Consider the following 18,326-nt stretch of genomic DNA (forward strand, 5'->3'; position numbering starts at 1 on the left):
AAATCTATTCTGATTGAAGAATGTGTCATGCTGGTTTCTCCACAGGAAGTCAAACCAGCTGCTAATGCACAATATCATTTACATTTCAACAGAAAATTACTAATGAGCTGTTTTCATTTGCTGTCAATCACATTTGAAAAAATTATAATTAACATATATTCATATATATTCTGTACAAGCAGCAAATTAAAAACGGTTGTTATTGCAAATGTTTTGTAGCCTGTTTAAATATGCTTTATACTGTATATGCTTGCGTTAATGAAATGCAAGAAAATCTACTTGCATACAGTATATTTACTCTCTGGCCAAACAAGATATATGCTTTTCTTAGGACTGAGGAACAGACACATCATACACACACACACACACACACACACACACACACACACACACACACACTCACACACTCACACACTCACTCACTCACTCACTCACTCACTCACTCACACACACACACACTCACTCACTCACTCACTCACCCTCTCACACACACACACACTCACTCACTCACTCACCCTCTCACACACACACACACACACGCACACGCACACACACTCACCCACGCACATACTTTTCTGTTTCGTTCTTTCATTTAGCATGCGCTGCTGACATCATCCCACAGCTAGAGACAGCCTCCCTTTTCAGGTAAGTTTAAGAACCGCTCACCTGTAGAGGAGAGAGGTACAAACCTGTGAGGCTAAAAGCTGAACTGGACAGAGACGGTGGTGCTGAGCTCAGGTCTGTCTGGAGTGTGGGAATTGCTCCTTTTTTGTGTCCTGAACCCGGTAGACACCATTTTGTTTGGATCTATGCTGTTTGTGTTCGCTGGGTCCCTAAATAGGACCTGGATCACCTGTTCCCTGCCAGTTCCTGGGAGCGGACTAGGATTTGGCTCCTCTGTTTCCCGCCAGGGCTGAGTATAGCATTTTGTGATCCTGTCTTTTATCTTCCCCTTCCTCAATGGACATCACACAGGGAGTTGGACTGTTGACCCTGTGCCATCGTTTTAAATTAAAAAAACTAACTAAACATTGAAAGACCCAGCGGCTTAGCTCTGCTGGCTATTCCAGCCTAGAAGACGAGCTGACCCAACAGGAGATCCTGAAAGCGGGTGAGTTCGCCTGTGCTGAGCTGCTTTGGGAGGGCTGCCTTGGGCCACTTTTGGGGTTTGTTTTCTGTGTGAGTGTAAGAGAACAACCACATTCAGTTTTGGCTGGCTTTTCCCTTTGTAGCCATGTGTAACTGGTTTGTTTTCTAGCCAAAGGAAACTTGCTTGTAACACTTTGTTGCAGGTCAGGGCTTGTTTCACTCCAGGCGCATCAGCCTTTTTCCTAGGAAGTCTGGAAGTAATTCTGTATCGCAGTCTGCAAAAACAGGTTTGTCATCATAAATCAACAGTAAAGCAATGCTTTTTATGTGACCATTGGAGCATGCTATTAATAGATTAATTTGAGGGGTTTTACTTGGATAACAAAGAATTACTGTTAGTTTCTTAAGAAAATGCTAAAATAACTGGTTAGTTGATTAACGTGTGATATGCTAAACTGTTGTATCTCCATGTATATGTCTAAATCTAAATAACATTCTCTAAAAATCAAAGCAAAATATGATTAAAGGTATCTTTGTACTATCCTTCAAATACAACACAAAGCTTTGAAATACCACTCAATGCATTTTATTTGAAGTGCATTGAAAAAAAGAGCAGCCCACTTTTTTTCTTGTTTCATAAACTGTGTCTCGTTTGGCTTTGAGGTGAATGAGACCCTGGGCCAGATTTCGACAGCACAGAAAATGCAGCACAACAGATAACAAATCCATATTATACATATCCATAGCCGGCACTCGGGTACACTTTATCTAATGCTCATTGTGCAATAGCTGTATATAACATAGTGCAATAGTTGTATATAACTAATAGTTGTACAGATCCACACCTTACACTCATGTATACTTTAACTTATGTTCATTGTGCAATAGCTATTCATATAAACCTCATTCATTCCATCCTTATTCCATGTGTTTGTGCTGTTCCTGCTGCTGTTGTTTGTTGTATCACTACTGTTGTTAGCTATTTGTTGTTGTCTGTTTGATGTTGTATGAAAGTCAATGGAACCTGAGTCAAATTCTTTGTATGTGTTGAAGCATGCCTGGCCAATAAAGTCTGATTCTGATAATATGTACCTTTCCTGCCAACAGCGCTAGGGCTTAGCCCGGTGTAGGATGGGGGCGGGTGCTGGTCATGCATGGTTGTGACTATTCATTGCACAATCATATTTCGGAGGCAGCCCAGTAGACATGTTTAGGGCGGCAGTGTAGCATAGTGGTTAAGGAGCAGGACTTGTGACCAAAAGGTTGCCGGTTCGCACTGCTGTTGTACCCTTGGGCAAGGTACTTAACCCCCAGTTGCCTAAGTAAAATAGCCAGCTGTATAAATGGATAACATTGTAACTAATGTAAGTCACTCTGGGTAAGAGCGCCTGTTAAATACCAACAATGTAATGTAATGCTTTCCCTTGCATTTGTTCCACCTGAGAACTGGCAAAAAGTTCAGTGCAGTGTTTACCTCAAACATTTGACTGGGGGCGCTTGATTTATGACAACACTGGCTGTTGGAATATACCTGTGGCTGGTGACGTCTGCCTTGTCCTTCTACTGGACACCGCCCTGTTGCTCTAGCATGCTGTGTGGTCGATTGCGGGTATTTCTCACTTGGTTGTCAGTAATGTCCCATGTGAAGTCACAGCAGCTGAATGCATGTGTGTCCATGAGCACAGTATAACTTATGTCAGCTGTCAGGGGGTCTGCTCATTAGCGTAGAGGTCGACTGCAATTTCAGGCTGTACTTTTATGTATGTGCACATATTCTGGATCAGATTATGACGCCTTGATCCTCACCACTCAACAACAAGAGGAATCTTTCAAATGAAATGTTGCTGATGAGGCCACTTCAATTGAGCAAGCCTTTGAAATGCAGAAAATGTGTTCATTTATCTCGCTTTTCAAAATACTGATCCTTCGCTTAATTTGTTAGCTTTGACCCTGTTCTTGCTGACAAATGATTGCATTATTTCAGCATAAATTTTGTAGGATAAATGCCAAAACTATTCTACAAGGATTTATTTTCCCGCCGTGGAGAGTGCTTATTTATCCACTGTGGAAATTGGGAGTCTGGGTCAGGGGTGGAGGCGGGGGTATGCCTAGTGGTGAAGTGAAATGGGAATAATACTGTTATGTGCTGCATAGCAGTGTAGCATAGTGGTAAGGAGCTAGGCTTTTAACCAAAAGGTTGCTGGATTGATTCCCCACTGGGGCATTGCTGCTGTACTCTTGGGCAAGGTACTTAACCCACAATTGCCTCAATAAATATCCAGCTGTACAAATGGACAACATGCAAAAAATTAAAACTGTAGCCTATGTAAGTCGCTCTGGAACAGATCTGCTAAATGACAATAATGTAATGTACTGTATAGCAGCAAAGCTAAGTTTGCAGTGTGTAACCTTAGCCATTAAGGTGTGCACGGAGTCAATAGGCATATGTGTAAAAGTACGGCAGGTGGACTGTTGCAGTATACTTACCTGTAGAGAGCACTTGTAGGCCAGAGGGAATCCAGGAGGTGTAAGGTGTTTGAGGCAGGAAATGTAAAGTCCAGATCATTAGCCTGTTGTAAACTGTTCAATGAATTTTAGTAGTCAGTCCACACTATTAGTTGGTTAGTGTGTTCATGACTGTTTCAGGGGGCCGGGGCAGATAAACCTGCACTGGGCGAGACAGCTTGTGACATTTGCTGCTCGGCTTTCATCCTTAAAGTTTATGGATGTGTCATTATTTGTTTTTAATACAAACAGATGCCCACACACAGCCTTTCTTCCCCAGCCCAGTGTAGCCATTATGTGCAAAAATGAAAGTTATTTGCTAAAAATTTGGGAGGGCAGGAAATTCCTATAAATTTCTATGACGTCCACGCCTACTCCCCTCAGACCAGTCTAAACCAGAAAATGATGTATTATAAATGCCTACAAGCCTCTCTATCCTGTTACATTAGCTGTTTGTGCATCCCGCTTTCTCCCCTCTCTCCACCCCTTGCTCCTTGCCTCCTGTCTGCAGATCTTTCCCACACCAAATTCCAGGGTCTCCTACCTGACCCTCTCCCTGGCTGGATTCAGGGTTACATTACATTACATTACATCATTTTCATTTAGCACTCTTAGACAGAGCGACTTACATAGATTACAAATGTATCCATTTATACAGCTGGATATTTACTGAGGCAATTGTGGGTTAAGTACCTTGCCCAAGGGTACAGCATCAATGCCCCAGTGGGGAATCAATCCAGCAACCTTTTGGTTAAAAGCCTAGCTCCTTACCACTATTCTACACTGCTATGCAGCACGTAACAGTATTATTCCCATTTCACTCCACCACTAGGCATACCCCCGCCTCCAACCAGAACAGGCACCTCCCAAAGAAGGGAATTAATTTTGGTCATTATTCACATTTCTCATGTCCATTTACCATGTCCATTTACCATTTTGCCATGTCCAACGTCCTTCTCATTACAGTACAGTCTGAATCATAGCAGGAGATGCCATATCTCTCTGTATTTTCCCCAGAAATTTAATAATCTCTTAACCATTTATTTTACTTTGAAGGAAAATGAAAACATCTACTGCTTAATTGGTTGTTGCCAGATACAGCTATATATAAAAAGATGAGGTCATTTGTTTGAGTCAATATTTATGTGTTTTTGTCAAAAGATAAAGCATCGATGCAAGGGAGTTCCATTGCTTTCATTTGGGGTCCAAACGTAATAATTTGCTGGCTGAATGTGATTTTGGGAAATATATGGGCAAAATTAAAATTAATATGTGATTTCCCTGGAGCCAGCTCCTGTCAAACGTTGCCCTGTCTCAGGGCTTTTGGTAATCTTTGCTTCCTTCCCCTCAACATTTAGGCAACAAATTTTTCTTGTAATGATTCATTCAATTCAGTTATGCAGAAAAAGGGCACATCTACATCCTTTGACTTTTTGTTCAATAACTTTTACCAGAGAAATTGAGCCACTTTTTTGTAAGTGAAATATATTGTTGTCAATCAGGATATTCTCGATCTAACAAGAATGTTAGATTCAGAATATCCTGTTAGAATGTTAGGACCGTCTCAGGCCTTTGCCATTACATTTGTAAAGATCAAATTTCTAATGCTTTAATGCTTTAATTTAATTAATGTTCATACCTACCTCTGATAAAAAAAATACTTTAACTCAATGGAAGAGTCAATTTTTATGAGTTTTATGAGATAGGTATAGCAACTACAGCCAGTACTGGCTTATTTTTACTGGTCACTGAAAAGATCAAAAAGATTTTAAAAATCAATGTTTGCCAGTACTTTCCCTTTTAAAGATTTCTGAAACACTAATTAAAGGCTTCATTATAATGAGCTGTTCTTTGGAAAGCTATCAGAAGAAAAAAGCTTACATCACTTAAATTGTTTCCAGTTTGCACTTTTTTAGTATTTCTAGTTTGTCTACATTTTTTTGTGAAATTTGAATTTACACCTGCAAATGCGTAATATATGGGTTTGGTGTTTTCAAAGAAATACGAAAGCTGATTTCATCTGTGCTCCTCAAACAAAGCATCTGAATCTAATACGAATAATAAAATGTTCCTCTTTCATATCTGAATCATAGTTATTACATTTGTTCTGAGACCCCCTGCCACTCTCTGCATGGCCAGTTGATGCTGCCTAATCTCACTACATTTGAAACTTTGAAACTCCGTTTTATTTGTTTGGATACCTTTCCACACGCTTGTTGCTGTTATGAATCACAATTGCACAGTCCTTTTTCTGCCAGGTTGCTTACCTTTCTGACCTAGGCATTTACAGAGTGTTGGATCTCAATTGATGCCCAAAGAATCAACAGATAATAGCAGACAGGTACAGGTACACCTGTTTAGAGAAAAAAAAACTTGACAAGTTGCCTCGGTGCTCAATCCATGACTGTTTCTAAGGATTCTCATGCCAAATTTCTGAGAGGCAGATGTTTCCAATACACTCCATGTGAATTCAACACAATTTATGGCGCCTCTGAAGTATTCCTGCCAAATACCCAAATATGGCCACAATGAGGGAACGTTTCAAAGGGACACAATGAAAAGATGTCAACAGCATTCCTCTTGCATTTATTGTTGTATATTTGGTACCCTTTCTAGTTTTTCAGTATGTATTTGGCAGATGAAAATTCCCAGCTTTGACGTGTGTGGAATCCTCTCACTTTTTGACTGCATCTTTAATCTCCATGAGTGAGAACAGCCTGTCTGCTTCTGTACTACTTGACTGAACTCAACTTCTAACCCCTGTGCCAAGTCCCCAGACGCTCACATCCTTCATCTCATTCATTAATCCTGTCAAGGCATATTTTCAATGAAAAACCGACTCTCCTTAGACAACACGAAAACACCGCCCAGCCTGATTAATCTAATACGGACGATATTCCCACAGCAATAGGTGCCCTTGATGCTAAACAGATTTTCTATAGTGAATACCGCCATTTTATTGTTTGCTATAGTGCAGTACTGAAAGAGGAAAAGTGTTTATTCAGTTTATTCATTAATATTCACTCTGCGGTTCTCTCTGTCCCATGTATTGTCACAAGTCATGGCCATTCAAAGGGTCCAGACGATGTTTCGATGTTTCTCATTGCCTGCTTTTTCTTAAGCTTTACTGCCAAGCAAAGAGAAATTAGACATCACCACCAAAACACTGCGTCATAAAATCAGTCTGTACGCATGTACTCCATAATCCATAACCCATTATGAAAATCCCGGCAGTAACCACAGATTTGCGGGGGCAAATTCTCCATTTTTACCGTATTGCTACAATGTGATGTGGTCAAGTTCATCTATAGTTAGGCACTGAACTGACAGAAAGCATCTGACATTTTAATAGTGATGTTCTATTTCAAAGTGACAAAGATAATCATTGCAAAACTTGCAAAAGCAATATGCACAATCATTTCACAGCGGTGGCAAAACCTATGAAAATCAACTATAACGTTGATATGCCTAATTTTTCAACCCTGATTCTCTGATCAACAAAAACCAGACCAAAAACCAGTTCACATTTTAAAATCTATGTGGCATCCCCCAATATACCTTAACCCAATTACTTCTCTCCACTGGACCTGCAGCTAAAACATGCTTTAAAATAAAACAAATTTAACATTTACTTCTCAACAACTGTGGATGATGTTGGAAGGACTGAAACTAATATCAGACAGAAAAAAGTTCTTCCAATCTTATAATCTAACATACCCTATGAAAAGCTGAAAAAGATCTAAATATGCTCAAATGTGTCAACATTTAATGAAAAGGAATTTAGAGCAAACTATTCTAACCAAGTTTTACATCTGGCACGCTTCACCACACACCACTAATTTACAGTTGGCCTCAGATATGCCAGCGTTCTACTGAAGTGAAAAGGAATTTCACGTGTTTGGTTACAGGAGGTTTTCTTGTACCTTTCTTGTATCTGTCTGCACAGCAAATCTCTCTGTCCCAGACCCAGTTGCTGAATATAAACCCTAATTTATGCTTGTCTCTCTCCCTCTTTCTCTCTTCTTCTCTATGCTACAAGGATACTTCCTGACTGGATAAAATAGACACTATTTTAGTCGCATTTTACCTAACGAGTGACATTATGATATCATAAGTTTACAGCACCATGAAAAAACAATGATGACTTCCAGTGGCTTCTATAATCTCAACGGATGCACCCCCCTACAATCTTCATATGTGTCCCCAAGGCCTCCTGGGGTAACCGTCATTCACTCCAATCCTTTGATTTGGGGAGGGCAGTCTCTCCGCTCCCCGTCTCCATAGTTACCACCTCATGTGAGTCGTGGTGAGGTTCGGCTGGTACCTGCCTTATTGATTAGTTTCCTGAGAGGGGTGCCTGGCTCTGTACTCCTGCTTCCCCAGTGCTACCTCCCTGGAGACAGAATTACTCCTACCGTTGCTGTGCCAGAAAACTTTGTCAACCCGCGAGTTGTTCGGGTGACATCAGTGGGTCAGCACCTATCCTCCAATTGGTGCCTACTTCACTGTGGAAAAATAGCCAGTGGCTGCATGCAAGTGTGTAAGATTGCATTTGTCTTGCCTCACTGCACCCCCATGACTGCAGAGGCTGCTGTTGTGAAACGAGCCTTATGCACAATTGGCAATTCCACACATGGTTGCATGAAAGGGGAGGGGGGGGGGCATAAAAAAAATAATACAATAGTAGACCAACTACAACGTCCCACTGATTAGGTGGCAACTGTTACGTAGCGTGATAGACATTGTGCAATACCATCTCATCCCACCACTAAATGCGGAAGAATGCCTACTTTGAACAAGGCAACTCTGACAATCTAGTAAGAGTGGGAGGCCATAGTTTACTGGACTAGAAACAGAAGTGTGACTATTTTGGTTGTCTCAAATCAAAAACAGTGGGTCATAATGTCACTGTGCCAAACTTACAACACTGGGCGGGGGGTGGGGGGGGATGCTTTGTGCAGCTGTTCCTTTGAGATTCATTACAAGCATCTGCTAAGAAACAGACCAGATATTGCCCGCAATAAATAAATAAATAATCATTTTCTATATAATCATAATCATTTTCTAAAAACAAGTTATTTTTAACCTGGAATTGATTTATTTTGAGAGTGAGCAAAAAGGAAAACACAGACTCTCTCACCAGTAAGTTATGTCTCGTTTTATACACATAGCTCATTAGTTTCGCACCGCTGATGCTGTGCCAAAGCTTTACAGGAAATGTAACACATCATCCACATCCCTCTGGATCCGGAATTTCCTGGAATGCCGCTACCTCCACCTATATGCTTTAGTATCCCGATGAGTGTGCTGCTGCAAAGTATTCCCAATACTGTCCAAGACTGTCTCCTTCTGTGCTGACACCAAGCCAAATGGCGTCTAAGAGAAGGACACTTACTCTGAGTTTCTGCCAATCCCAGTAGTCTCTGTAAACTCGTTTATTCTGGATTGCTGCAATTTGTGGATTGCAGGTCACAGATTCTACTTCTTTAGCAGTGACAGGAAAAGGAACAGTTTGGCTCTTCGCGTATCATGACTCATAAGCTCCTGTGTTGGAAAGTCTCAGTCCATCATGGTTATCAGCTGGCTTTAAACCGGTAACAGCCAGAACCGGGGGCTGAAGCTGAATTGTCTCAACTGAGAAAATTACCACTTAAATCAGGTGGTTGGGAAATCTGGCTGGAATGAAACCACATGGACAGTGAAACTCCCCAGGATCACAGCTAAACAGTTGATTTAATCACAAATGCAATCTGGATCACAGCTATTCTTTTTTAAGCTAATTACTGATATTGGGATATTGTCAAAACTGATAATCAGTAGGACCTCATTCCCCCCCAACAACCCCACCCCCCACCAGAGGCTGATACTGGAAAAAATATGTTTTGATGAACACATCTGCTTCCATAGTCCTCTTATTCAGTGCGAGACAGAAGAGAATGTTAAATGGCACAAATAAATGAAATTGGAAAACTGTCAGAAGGGAAACCAGTGATTGATATTTAAATTCTGTCTATTTAAATTCCACCGCTTGTTTTCAGCGCCACTGTGAAGAACTCAACTCACAAGTAAATCATTTCATCTTTCCGTCAGGTTGCCCATTGTGCGCTATAAAAAATGTATTCATCACCAATTAAGTATTTGAAGCAAACACGCCACCATCTTCCATACACACGTTATGATGGTAGGGTAGCAGCACTGCATTGTCGTTTTTGCTTTTAACCAGGAGGTTTCAGGTCCAAGTCCTAAGCGAGGCAAGAAACAACAACTATTTGTACAAATACTTTGATCGTGGTGGTTTAGCGTTTAATTGTTCCAGGTGGACATTGTACGTTTTCGCCTATACTGTACAAATCGTTAGAGGTGCGAATCTCTGTCTGCAAAGTACGTCTGATTTTCGTAATGCACATGCAGTCAGTTCGCGATTGGAAGTTACTCGGTTCTCGGATCTGAACCCCCCAGGTAATAGCGGTTTCCACCTTAAATAGTTATAACTGTGAATGGTGAAGTTTGACAGGCTGCAACAATTTCATTACATTCCACTGTTATGCAGTGAATCCTAATTGTTTTCTTGGAAATATAACCATGCAAATAGTTGTGGAAAGACAATATTTCGCAAACAACGCTTTATTGCTGTTCCCGGTAAAAAGGACATTTCAATTTACATGCGGAAAATATTACCCTATAATTATAGTATTTACTCCAAGTGTATATATATCAAGGTGTGAGGCGTTAAACCGATCAAATCTACCAAGCAGGTTAACACTCAGTGTGGAGCATATATGAGTCTACCCAAACCCCGCGATTAGATCACTGATGTAGACAGTCATTAATCTGTCTCTCTCTCAGGGTGTATTGAAAACATTATCCGTATCATATACACTTCATATTGATATCTTTATATATTAATATATAATATATATTAAGGGGTGTTTTAGTGTTTCTGAAATTCTGTTATCTATGACCCTGTCTAATGTAGCGAACAATAAGGAGACTGAGGTGACTTGACAATAGTCGCGAAAGCACAGTTTAGTTGCGAGCTCATATCTTTTGTAAAATTTGTTTCTACACGGATCTGAAATCTAAGATCAATTTCTACTTAAGTGGAATGGTCACTGTGATTACTGACGTTTTGTAAGTCTTTTTCGGGGTGGTCTTGGGGGTATGCCAGAGCTCAATTTCCTAGCAGTTCATTTTCTAAATAGACCATCTCTGTCTTATGCATATTTATTTTTTTTCTATAAAAGTGTTTTTCGGGGTGGTCTTGGGGGTATGCCAGACTTCAATTTCCTAGCAGTTCATTTTCTAAATAGACCATCTCTGTCTTATGCATATTTAATTTTTTTCTATAAAATTCTGTTTGGTGAGATGCTCCTAAAGTTTTGTATGCATCAGGTATATACAACCTGATGTTTTTCCTCTTAGCAATTGTTTTTATGCGGTAGTAACTCGTTGTCCGTTCTCTCTGAGATCTTTTCAATACTCTACGTCGGACCAAAAATTCCGTGAAGCAATGAGTCCAAAATTACTCTGCCAGCTATTCAACGATCCGATTCGTATTTAATACCTTAACATGTACGGTTTACTTCAGCCTTAAGATACATGTCTGCAGTCTCTAGTTTCTGCAGTACTAGGGATTGGAGAACACATGCCACTTGAAAAACTCAAGAAATGTATTACGCATCCACCAGAATGTTTTGAAGACTCCTCAGTCTGTTTTGGTCTTGTCCTTAATGAGCACATCCTTAGCGATTTTATCAGGCTTGGTCATGCACCGGGGAGCACATCCGCTGTCAGGGAGCGGACTATAAAAAGTTCAATACGGGTTTTCCTCGACTTCACTCTCTCACTCTCCGCGTTCTGTCTCGGTAGGCGCTGGTGTCAGTTCCTAAAGAGCGCCTACAGCGCAAAACGGAGAAAAGTCGCTCTGCCACGCTGTGGAAAACTGTCTGGAATATAGCATACCGGAGGCGGAAAAGGTAAAAGCAGCATTTGGTTTTTATACTTGCAGTGTGTTAGTGTGTAGCAGGTGTGTATGAACCTGTATAACATTGTCAAGAAATACGCACGTTGCCATTCGTAAACTGTGTCCTTCTATGTGTACTTAGTGATTAAATGTAAATGACAATTTCTTTTATTTCTTTTTAACTTTATGCGGAAATCTTATGTTGTAGAAATATCCTAACTGATTTCAGAAGCAAGACTGTATATTGTGGTAAATGTATGTAGTCTATTTATGATTGTGTACATATAAATAAATACTGTGCCATTGTTTTATTCTGATTTGGAAAAAACAGCCTCTGACGGTATAATGACGTACAATGTGGAGATGCGTTGAATATGTTGGTAATAAAATGAACCAATTAGGTATAGAAATTTATTAGTGGCTAATTTAAGAATCCATTACTGGCAGTCATTAATTTTCCCGATCAGAATAGTTGCTCAATTCACCCAGAGGGTTACTGTTAAAATGCTAAGGGGAAAAAAAGAGGTATTTTCAGCACACCATAATAGCTCAAGCAATTACAAGATTCTCTAGACCACACTACGCCATTTCCTCTTTATGTGATGGTATAATGGATATTGGGTCTCAGGAGAAAAATTCCAAATCCATGGGTGAAAAATGTTTTGAACTCATTGGTATGTAGGGTCACAGACAGGACTGACTTATTTGCGTGCTTATATGTTTAGTCCTGAGAAAATGTGAGGTTGTATTTTTTGGCAGTGACTGTAGGGACCAGCAGCTCCTACAGTAGTTTTGCCACTAGGATGTTCCACCACTAGAGGGTGAAAATGCCACTGGTTCCTGTTCAGCTCTCGTTTTATTTCAAAGAACATGCTGTGGATGAGCAGTGTGCTCAGTGTTAATGTCAGCCCTCGGTAACTGAAGCAGGAGGGAGGTCTCAAGCGTACTGTGTCTTTTCAGACTGCTCATTCCCCAGCCATGACTGACAACAGGACATCCATGGAGGTATGCACTGTGGCCAGCACCCAGAACAGCACCGGCAGCCGGCAGCCGCAGGTGTCCCCCATGACCTCCGTGGTCTCCATGAGCGTCGGGATCATGTCCAACATGCTGGCCCTCATCATCCTGGTCAAGTCCTACCGCCGCTTCCGCCTCAAGACCAAGGCCTCCTTCCTGCTCTTCGCCAGCGGCCTGGTGATGACCAACTTCCTGGGGCACCTCATCAACGGCTCCCTGGCGCTGCACGTCTACAGAGCGGGCATGGACGCGACGGGCCTCTACTGCAACGTCTTTGGCGCCTGCATGGTGTTCTTCGGCCTGAGCCCCCTGCTGCTGGGGAGCACCATGGCGGTGGAGCGCTGCTTCGGCATCACGCGGCCCCTCTTCCACGCCGCCGCGCTCACCTCCCGCCGCATGAAGAAGATGCTGGGCCTGGTCTGGCTCCTGGCGGCCGCCGTCGCCCTGCTCCCCATCCTGGCCCGCCGCTTCTACCACATGCAGCACTCCCGGAGCTGGTGCTTCTTCCGCCAGGAGGGGGCGCTGGACTGGCTGGACATCTTCCTCCCCCTGCTGTTCTCCGGGATGGGGCTCCTGTCGCTCTCCGTCTCCATCCTGTGCAACATGGTCACCGGGGTTACGCTCCTCCGCTCCAAGCTCCGCAGCGGTAGGCACCGCAAGGGCACTTCCCACCACCTGGAGATGGTCTGCCAGCTACTGGCCATCATGCTGGTATCCTGCATCTGCTGGGCTCCTTTATTGGTAAGATCTTCCTCCCTGGCGCAAGCTTCTTATCTCTGGTATGCGCAGAAATCATGTGCCTCAACGCTCAAGAATTAGGTTTGGTTTTGTTCCCTTTCTCCTGGCCCGTCGTGTGCTCATTATTTCTTGGAAGGGGTCATTGAGTCGGGCCGAGATTCCCGAAATTAACAATCTATCTTCTAACTGTGGTGTCCCTTGGAGGGAAAAGTTATTGTGACCAGTATGAAGCTCGAGTGCAAAAAAACGTGAAATGTTTGAGGGAGTTTGTCCCATGATGTCTGCTTCCTATCAAAACTGTCAAATTGGTTTCCAGTGAGGTGATGTGAGCAAAATCGCAGTGTTCTTTCTTTCATCCCTGACCGAAAGATTCTAAGGTTCCGAGCCATTTTGCACGACGCAGTGGTTTCTGCTGCATACTCCCATTAACTAATTGAGGCACATGTCTTAATCAGTTAACGGAAGCCATTGCATGTATAGGATCGTGAATCGGCTGTCAAATCAGTGTCAGCTGCTGGCTGATCCTGGGTAAATGGACACATGGACAGAGGGCAAAGCCTGCGCAGATTATTGAAAAGATGAAAAGCCAATGATTGCAAATATTCACCTTATTGAGTACATGAAAGAAAATAAAGCGGTGAAATAAATGTGAGTGAATATAGCGGTGAAACGCAGACACAAGTGAAAATAGTTCAATGTAGGAATCGGATCTGTGGTGGACATTTATAAACACGTCTGGGAAAGTGATAATGTTTGTGCTCCATCCATGGCAGACACATTTAAATGCTCACTGCTTGACCCAGTAATGCTGTTCATCTTCAGTTAATACTTATTCAACACTGAAAACTGGAAAAAAAAAAAAAAAAAAACTCGGCAATATTTCATTCAGTGAGTCACTCTGTGACTTCCAGAGTTTGTGGCTGCTTCAGTTTTAATGTCTCAATCCCTCACTTATAATGAAATGCCACCTCACAGACATAGAAACTGTTAAAGGTCAGACCTTTTTTTTATTCGGCTTTCCTTTGCTGCGTCTGACAGATAAACGTCAGCCGTGTGGTTTTTCTACAGAAGATGGAAAACGAATGTAGCGACGTTCAATAATGAGCAAGAAAACTAACGAGCTTATTTGAAAATGTCATCTTGCTGGAATAGGCAATTGGAGAAAATGCTCCTGATTTTATCTTTATGCAAAGCAGATAGGCCTCAACATCTGCTCATGCGGTTAAGTAAATGTGACCGTTCATTGTATCTTACACAAGATTACCTTAGCTTTTTTTTTTACAATTTTTGACTCAGAATAAGTACAAAATGTGCAAGTGTGAAAAATTCACACTTTTGAAACCACTTTTTTGGAGCAATTACATTTGAAGTCAAGGCCACAGCTCTTGGCATAAACGTTGAGTCAAGCCCTGGCTGCTTGCATCACTTTTGTCAGTGCCTGAAGTGGACTGTCTCTGACATATGAAAAGTTTAAAGTTGTCAAAATACATCACCACCAGAGATTTTTCCTTTGTTCATGGTGCAAATATTGAACAAGTTATTGGAATACTGGGCCCTTTTCTGTAGAACAAATTTGCAGTTCCTATTTATTGAATGTAATGGGTTTGACCTTCGGTTAGAAATGAGAAAGAACCATTTACTGAAGTCCATCTTGCCCTGTCTACAGTGTTGTGTAATTCCATTTCATATCCCTTGAAAAAGGACTGTCATGTTCTCAATGGCGTTCTCAGCGGTCTCGTGCTTTAACAGTAGACTGTCCTTAATAATTCTGAAAACAAAGTCCCAGTGACAGAGTGGTGCATTCTGAAATTACACCTAATTCAAAACTTCAGAGCTTTATAGCTTTGTGTACAGCAGCTCCAAGGAGCGTGAAATTAAAATGGCTTAATTGTCGCCTGGTAGAGACGGATTTTAAGTGCTGCATGTGGACTTTAGATGATTGATGAAGGGAGTGTGTCTCTCTCCCCTCACCGTCTGTTCACAGACAGAGAAACAGTGTAAACTGAGACAGCAGCTATGTGTTCACCTCTGTGCTTCAGATCTGACAAGCAACAATCTCTTTGCTTTTGCTCTATCATATTCTTTATGCATATATCCAATAGATATATGCCTACATGCTGTAATTCTGGCTATTTTGTACCTGTATTTGAAACTCCTGTGGCATGTATTTAAGGTGTTGTGCCGTATCACACTCTAGATGAGAACATCTGCAAAATATATATGTTATAAATATGCTATTACATTATTGTGTTATTACATTTATGTTTAATATTAGTAATATTAATATTAGTGTAATATTAGTGCTGCAGGATACTTTTGCATTATAAATGAAATGCCTCAAGACAAAACTTTCAGACGTATGGAAGCCACTTCAGATGCACATCTTAAGCTTTTAATGCATGGTGTGTTAGCGTTTGTTTTTGGTTGAAGGGGTCTCCAAAGAACTCTATCCTCATTCAACCTCTGTGGTTTTTTAATTCAGTTTTTTGCTACTGTTGCAGTTTCAGAAATGGTATTAGTCACAAGAAAGAAATGGTACTTGCTTTGTTTGCATTGCCTCTTAAGTTCAACACTGTGCTTCTTTGGTCACTTCCTAAGGTTACTCTCATCATCCGGAGCATTTGGGTCCAGAACCAGCGAGTCTGTGGGCAGATGCTGCTGGCGGTACGCATGGCCACCTGGAACCAAATTCTGGACCCCTGGGTGTACATTCTGCTGAGGAGGGCGGTCATGAAGAAAGTCTTCATCCTAACCCAGAGGTGCTGCAGCCCGCGCATGCAGACCTTCTACAAGTGGAACTGCAGCACCTTCAAGGACTCCATGCAGACCAGCAACCCCCCGCACCGTGTCAGCCTCGTCATGACCTCCCTGCCGAAGACCACCATCAAACCTGTGCCCTGCACCTGAGCTCGGGCAGTACACAAATCAAGCCCCAGGCTTGTCTGCGTGAAACTTGAAGATCTGCTTCAGTCGAACCACTCTGCTCAATCCAGAAGGGGGCCAGCAAAGAAGGGGGGAAGCAGCCCTGGAGAAAAGGGAACATCGTCATCCTTTTGGACGCTGTCTTTAATTTTATTAGCCCTGACCTGTGAGTCACATCAGGGGGAATGTAAACTCTTTCGAAAGGAAGGGAGCAGGGATGCCAATCATCTCCATTATCACCCCACGGGCTCAGAGTGAAATGAGACAACGCTAGAGATCGATGATGCCTGTGGTTGGCCACTTTCCCATGATCCATCCCCCCCCTGAGGCCCACAAATGCCAGGAGACACCTCCTTGCAGACTGCGGATGCGTGTCTGTGCAACTTCACTGTGAGGGGAACCAGCCCAGGCGTCAGCCGTCTTCCCGCTGTTGTTCAAAAACACGTTCCGCCAGCCTCTTGAGGGGGAACCAAGAGCGAGGCCCCCCAGCGAGAGAGAGAGAGGGAGTGAGAGAGAGAGAGATGCTGGGTGTCGATAACGCGGGACTCGTCACTAATCCCATCTCATCACATCGGGATCGCACGCTCCAGAGATGAAAACGTTCGTGCTCATGATCGCCTTCAGAACATTACCTCCGTTTTTAAATCAGCGGTATCATCTCAGGAGGCACTCGCGTGCCTGCCGAAATGCAACGATGATGCAGCCTTTTGATTGCCCGCTTGCTCCGCTATTCGTCATTACAAGAGCGAGCTCCGACGCGCGGCTGACTGTGAAGAGCCATCGCCACTTGAGAAACACGCATGCTGATGACTTTATTAACAGCTTTGGGTCCGGAGAGGCAGCAGCCTTCCCCTGCGGTCCGCGGAGTGAGACATCGCTTTTGCTTTTTGGCAGAGGCTGAATCACTGGCCTGCCGGTCGGGAATGACTCAAGTCTTTTTTGCACTTGGATCGATTTGTTCGTCTGACTCCGTTTTTGAGTCACATGTTTTAAGGACAGGAATGACTGAAGAACACTTGTTTGGGAGAGGATCCTTGTAGGGGCATAATATTCCCAATACTCTATTGTTAAGGAAACATTAACTGGGTGTTGGCTACTGCCCATTTAAAGAAAACTACTTCTGTGCTTCAGTAACTTCCTGTTTTTTTTTTATTCTAAATCTCTGGATCACATCAAGATTAGTAGTGCAATACCGTGCATCACGACTAATCACCACCCACAAAATCATTACACATAATAGGCTGCTAACAAGGAAGCTTCTGCAGCTGCAGGTCCAGTTGCTGATGCTGGACAAGGAAAGAAAACTACAATCCCAGGCCAGGTTTGTTACTAACACTTGCAACTAATTTTGCCTTAAATGTCATTCAGAAGCCAACACGAGACCCACTCAGAACAATGAGGCGGCCATTTTGAATGTGAAATCTGAAAACAGGGCAGACAATGACAATGTTTCATTGCAAATGTAATATATGTGAAGAGTTTCCCATCTGCATCAAGGGTTTGGCATAGGAACTGTACTTAGATTAGTATTCAAGAAACATCATCAAATCTGTCTCTTAAACAAGGTATTGATTCTCAATATGAAATGAGGGTACTGCATGTCTGTTTTTTTTCCAGAAATTAAATACATTAATCCATAGCAACTGACATCTCAGATCAATCATTCTGCCAAAGTACCAAGAACGGAATGAATTGAACATACAAACAAGCACCCACATGTGTATGTATTTATGGTTATGTATATCTGCTAATAATAATTATTAAGTCCCTTTTATTTTTCAATAGTGCAGCAAATGTGAATTTCCTGTATGCTGTTGCTGGGATATGTTCTTTGTGTATACATAACTGATTCATGTTTAAATGTCTGGCACTGTGATGAATAGATGTATTATATGTAGTGTGTATTTAAGCAGACTGATAAATTCTAATAAAATCGTGAAGAACTAAATAGATGTATTATATGTAGTGTGTATTTAAATGGACTGATGAATTCTAATAAAATCCTGTGAAGAATTAAATTGTTAATTAAATTGTGACCATACTGATAACTTGGGGGAAAAAATCCTTAAAAGCATACAATATAAAAGTGGGA

At 42.0% G+C, this 18,326-nt stretch overlaps 1 protein-coding gene across 1 annotated transcript; it reads left to right on the forward strand.

Moving 5' to 3' along the window:
- The first annotated feature begins 1,032 nt into the window (after positions 1-1,032).
- Positions 1,033-17,092, forward strand: LOC118795903 (prostaglandin F2-alpha receptor-like). The gene is made up of 4 exons (XM_036554691.1): positions 1,033-1,111; positions 11,464-11,570; positions 12,518-13,315; positions 15,911-17,092. Exons 3-4 carry the CDS (start codon positions 12,536-12,538, stop codon positions 16,217-16,219), a joined length of 1,089 nt encoding a protein of 362 aa, XP_036410584.1. The 5' UTR covers positions 1,033-1,111; positions 11,464-11,570; positions 12,518-12,535; the 3' UTR covers positions 16,220-17,092.
- The last annotated feature ends 1,234 nt before the right edge of the window (positions 17,093-18,326 follow it).

Source organism: Megalops cyprinoides, chromosome 20 (assembly GCF_013368585.1).
Source record: "Megalops cyprinoides isolate fMegCyp1 chromosome 20, fMegCyp1.pri, whole genome shotgun sequence".
NCBI lineage: Eukaryota > Metazoa > Chordata > Actinopteri > Elopiformes > Megalopidae > Megalops > Megalops cyprinoides.

Excerpts from the sequence above, each read along its gene's own strand:
- LOC118795903 (XM_036554691.1), top strand. The coding sequence starts at position 12,536 with ATGACTGACAACAGGACATCCATGGAGGTATGCACTGTGGCCAGCACC. Across the intron at positions 13,316-15,910 it reads TCTGCTGGGCTCCTTTATTG|GTTACTCTCATCATCCGGAG; the intron begins GTAAGATCTTCC and ends TCACTTCCTAAG.